Genomic DNA, 5441 nt, shown 5'->3' on the forward strand with positions numbered 1-5441 from the left:
GCAGTGCCCAGGGAACACGGAAGAATACCTCATTAAAGAGGCGGCACTCTGTNACTTGGCAATTTTTATCATCAAGTTTTTATTTAGTTGATTTAGTTGATTTAGTAGTCAACTAAATAAAAACTTGATGATAAAAATTGCCAAGTGCCTGAAAATAAATACGATAATAATTTGTGTTTGAATTACTACTAATAACTACTAGCACGGTTTCAAAGTACCAGAATATCCAACTATTATTATGGATAATAACAGTGAGGAGAACATTCCTACTCACGCAATCTACACGGATGGATCTAAAACAAAAGACTGTGTTGGTGCGGCCTTTGTTCATTTTAACTCAAGGACGAAAACATTCATCCACAAAGAAGGCTTCAATCTTGCTTCATTCTGCTCAATCACCCAAGCAGAACTTTTTGCCATCTTTAAGGCCCTTTGTTATTTAAACCAAAATAAAAATTTGACAAGCAAAACTATAGCCATCTGCTCCGATAGTAGAGCTGCACTAATGAGCATCTCTAATTACAATTCTAGTGACGCATTGGTTCAACAGATCATCACAAAACTCGACAACACAAACAATAATGTGCTGTTTTTCTGGATACCAGCTCACACAGGTATTACTGGCAACGAGGAGGCGGACCACCTCGCGAAAGAGGCTGGTAAGAAAAGCACTAATCCGGACTATGACATCATACCAATGGTTTCCAGGAAAAGGTTGATTTGGAATACCTTGGTGCAAACTTGGCAGAGGTTATGGGACGAGGGAGAAACCGGCAGGCTTACTTACGGTTTCTTCCCAAAGATTTTGGACAGATTAGGGAATAGACACTTTTCGATCAACTTTCTCACTAGCCAATTGTTTACTGGCCACGGAAATTTCTTACAGTATTTGTGCCGCTTCAAACACAGTGAAACGCAGTATTGCAGTTGCGACAACACATCAACACAAGACTCTTTACATCTCATTTTTGACTGTAGACATTACAATCGCCAAAGAGAAAAACTTATGCAGACTGTTCTTCTAGAAGGAGCCAATTGGCCCTGTCGTCACAACATTCTTGTGAATAATGAAACCATTTACAAAGAACTTATCAACTTTGTGAACAGTACGGGCGCACTGGATCCTCGTTAAGGGTGACCCATGGTCAATTCCTTTCTATCTTAATTGGGATTAAGCCCCGATACCGACGGTGCCACCTTTTTGCACCTGGTTTTCGGTATCGTCAGGGGGCAGGATTGGCCATGGTGTATGTATGTATTCAGGTACACTATGTAATTATTACTTTTGTATAACGGGTCAACAAACTGTTTACTCTCACTTATAGATAATTTCTATTTAAATGTAGATTGTTTGTGTAACATTAATTAATGTATTAAGTAACGTATTAAAATTTTAATAGTGTTTATGTGAAAATTCAATTGAATTCACTTCTGGGTGATGATGGTTTTTTACAATTCAGAACAATAACTGTGAGATTAAAGTCTCTTCTAATGTTTAAAGCAGCAAATAAATTTCGCTGTTTGGACATTTTTCAGAGCGACAGATATTTATGATATAAAACTAAATTATAAATGTTGAAGTATTTTAAATAAGCTTTGTTATATTGCAGAATATTTATTATATTTAGTGGAGTCTTCGTCATAATGCATTTTTTCAAATATTATCAAGTTGTGTATTGTACATAAAATAAAGTTGTTAGTTACTTTTTTTGATTCCTAAAAAGTTGTTGAAGAAGAAATATTGTTTAAATAAAAGTTAAAATTATTGAATGGTGTGATATTTTTGTAACAAAATTCTACATTGAGAATTTTGACGCTCTCTAGTGAGATCTCGCAACTTTCTCGTAAATATTAACAAATTCAATGAAAAATTCTACATCTTCAACAAAATCTTTAATAATCATCTGCTGAAATTACAACAAATGAAAAAAAATGAAATTACTGAAATTTATTCGATATATCAATATGTAAACTTTTACAGAAATAAAATATAACATGATTATTTAAAGAAAGAAAACATTGATGTGTAAAATTTTGGTTTCTGATTTTTAATAATAAAATATCAGAGTTTAAGAACTTTGTAGTTTTGTCAGAACTAGAAGTTGTAAATATCTGTTAAACTAATGACACCTGATTACGAACCAGAAAGACTGAAAATGCTTATGGCAAATAAGTTTTCATTTAAAAGTTTTTGTGGTTTTTTTGTTTTGTATATTATGTGCAGCCTGCACTTAAACTTATTAATACACTACAATAAACTATGAAAGACAGATTTTAACTTATTCAACCAAGTTATTTCTAACTTTAGCTGATTCAAAATTATGAAGTATGCAATAAATACGATATCATTAAATCGGCTCTATCAGTGGCTGAATGGATAACAACACTGACCACTGATAGCCGTTTCTGGACAATTAGAAAACGTGCCTGTCTAATTGTCCAGAAACAATGTTCTGCCTAATTGTGATATGAATTAAATCAAAATATAAAAAATGACAGTACAATTAACAATGTAGAAGACGAATGACTATTCTCAAATCAAACGATATGAACAAGTACAAAACATTATTGTAATCGAAATGTGCAGAATTTGTTAGTTTTGAATTAACCTTGCTTAAATAAATGTCTAGCATTTTCTATTAAAAAAAAAAGTGTTCAAAACACGTCAATTATAAGAGGCACGAGAAATAAAATTCATATTTTCGAACAGCTTATACATATGTGTCTCACTTTGTTGTGAACATTATGCTCTATTCAGTGGAAAAAAGTATTTACACATTTCCTAATAGCAACTATCGCTCATTACAGCTCAAAGTTCCATTAATAAAGAAAGCAGCAGAACGTTGGCATGCCTGGAACGCAAACATTTTCGTAATATATTAACCAAAGTTTACTTACTACATTGCTCATAATAAATTTTACGAATTCTATAAAATCATTACAACAAAATCATCCATACATAACGTAATACTATTTTGTATATACAGTACTTTACAATTGTCACTTTTTTTTAATGTTGGTAGCAGAGGGCAGCCATCATCTAGGGTAAAAGCGTTCGTCGCTGTATAAGTGACATAAAANACCTTTGCTATTATACTCTCACCTTTCGAAAAGAAAAACAGATGCAAAACTTAACGAGTGCCTACCCGACAGTCTAGCGAATACATAAAAGAATTATTTTGTCAGAAAAATAAAAGGCTGGAATTACAAGGGAGAGTTTCAAAGTTCGGAGGAATACTATCCGATCGGTATATACCGGCTTGAGCGTTGATGCCGATGTTTCCCATACTCCGAAAAGTTTCGAATTGTTTCCCGAAGGCATGGGAAGACCAATCGGTATTCATTATTTTACATCGCTTCTTCTTGTATTTGTTCTGTGAGGTGTTCGTTGTCCGAACATAAAAATCTCTCGTGAAAGTGTTCGTTATCCGATCTGTTCGTTAACCGATCACCCACTGTATTTTGGAGCCAGGCTGGACCCACAGGCCCTTACTGTGGCTGGCTGCGCTTGTTTCCCCAATCAACAGTTTGGTAGAAGGAACAGGGCGAACATTTCCTAGCAGCTGATCCAAACTTATTGTGGTAGTAACAATATCCCTGACTACTGACGTTTTATCCTCAAGAGTGTGAACTAATGTGGTACCTCCAATTCAGGTCATGTCAGTTTCTCTCTTTACTACACTAATGGGGGCAAGCGGTACACGATATGTTAAGTTCTGCAACCTTCCTTGTGAGTTCTAAAATCTGTAGTTCAAGATTTCTGATTGCGGCATTTTTGGCTTCTAAGTTGATGCTGGCCAGTTGGGTTGGTTCTGTAAGTTAGGCAACCTTGTCAGCAAGGATGGCTAGCTTGTCTTGTTCATCGCCAACTGTCTAAATATTTTTGGGGAGACGTTGGAGCCACAAGTTTCTAAGAAATTCTTTGGTAATCTTGCCCGCTGAAAGCTCCCTTTTACAGAGTAAGACACTGGGTTTCTGATCCCCTAATCCCAGATCTTCAAGCAGAATTTTAGTCTCTTTAGCATCAGAGTTCTGGAAAATTTCGAGGAATCAATCTTTGAGTTTAGAAAATGGGGCCTTGGCTGGACAGTCAAATACTAAATCACTGACATTAGATAGAATCTCTGCAGCCAGGGAATTGATTAAATAATTGTACTTAGGGTTCTCACTTGTAATCCGATTAATGGCAAAAGCCATATCTAGCTACACAAAAAATAACTTAATGTTGGTTTTAGTGAAGATAGGCATTTTTGCCTGTACACATCGAATTTCTGGCTCGTTCTGTTCTGCCATTCCAGGCGCCTAACTATGCAGCTTCAAGGGAAAACATGGGATAATCTTGGATTAGGCTTAGCACGAGTCACGTACTCCTAGTCTTCTCATTGAATTTATGGTTCAGAAACTGATCATACCTGCATGACCTGTAAAAAAGTTCCTTCATAGGCACAGAGTTGTTCGACATTCGATTCAGTCAAAAGTCCAGGTAGTTCATTAATCAGATGACATTCAGGTCACCACTTTGTCATTCAATCCTACAGGCACACACAAACAGTAACAAAAGAACAGCTCTGAACTTATTAAAATAAGTTCAGAGCTGTTGTCTACATCTTCAGACTACACACAGACAACTTAATGAACTTTTACCCCTTTTTTCTTTTTTATATCTGTTGCCAGCCAACAACTCGTTAGAAGTGTTGCCAGACCATGTTCACGATCTCTGGCACTGGCGGCTACAATACTATAAAAGCTGTATGTTACAAATATATTACAAATAAAGATATTACAAATGAACTGCTGAAACTGATTCTTTCTATAATGTCTGATAAAAAAATGTTCTATAGTTTATACCAGTGTTTCTCGACCCGTGTGACATAATATACTTGTGTGTCACAGCACAAGTTGGGTGTCTCAAGTTTGTCACAAAAATATTAAATTTTTTTTTAAATTTTGAATAAACTCTTTTTCAAATTTCACTTATCTTTCATCTTTTTACTGTTGGCCAACCAAACAGAGAAGGAAGTATTCATTAAAATGCTGATTGTTGTAAAATTTGCAGCATCAGCATACCCCTAACGAAAGTTGCATGAATCTGTGTACACTGGTGTACAAACTCTTTGGAGCATCTATAAACATTGTGGCTTACCAGCTTAAAAACCAATACTAGCTCTCTCTAAGTGAAAGCACCCAAATAATAAAGGTGAAAGTTCAAGAAAATTAAATATAAAAATCTAACAAATCTTAAGAATTTTTCCTAAGTGAATTTCTCCAGTGATTATCCTAATACAGGTAGCCCTCGGTTTATGCCGGTTCAATTTACGCCGATTCACAATAACGCCGCTGCGCAATTCGCCGGTTCGAGGTGTTATTCCCCGATTTTCCTTATGCTAGACTGATTTTCGTTTCAGTATTGACATATTTACCGAGCCGCGACATTGTACATT

The 5441-nt window shown here is 35.4% G+C and overlaps 1 protein-coding gene across 1 annotated transcript; it reads left to right on the forward strand.

Moving 5' to 3' along the window:
- The first annotated feature begins 238 nt into the window (after nucleotides 1-238).
- Nucleotides 239-1132, forward strand: LOC111639790. Its single transcript, XM_023385734.1, has one exon. It carries the CDS (start codon nucleotides 239-241, stop codon nucleotides 1130-1132), a length of 894 nt encoding a protein of 297 aa, XP_023241502.1.
- Nucleotides 1133-5441: the final 4309 nt, after the last annotated feature.

Source organism: Centruroides sculpturatus, unplaced genomic scaffold, assembly GCF_000671375.1.
Source record: "Centruroides sculpturatus isolate CEXI.00-Female unplaced genomic scaffold, Cexi_2.0 scaffold668, whole genome shotgun sequence".
Taxonomy (NCBI): Eukaryota; Metazoa; Arthropoda; class Arachnida; order Scorpiones; family Buthidae; genus Centruroides; species Centruroides sculpturatus.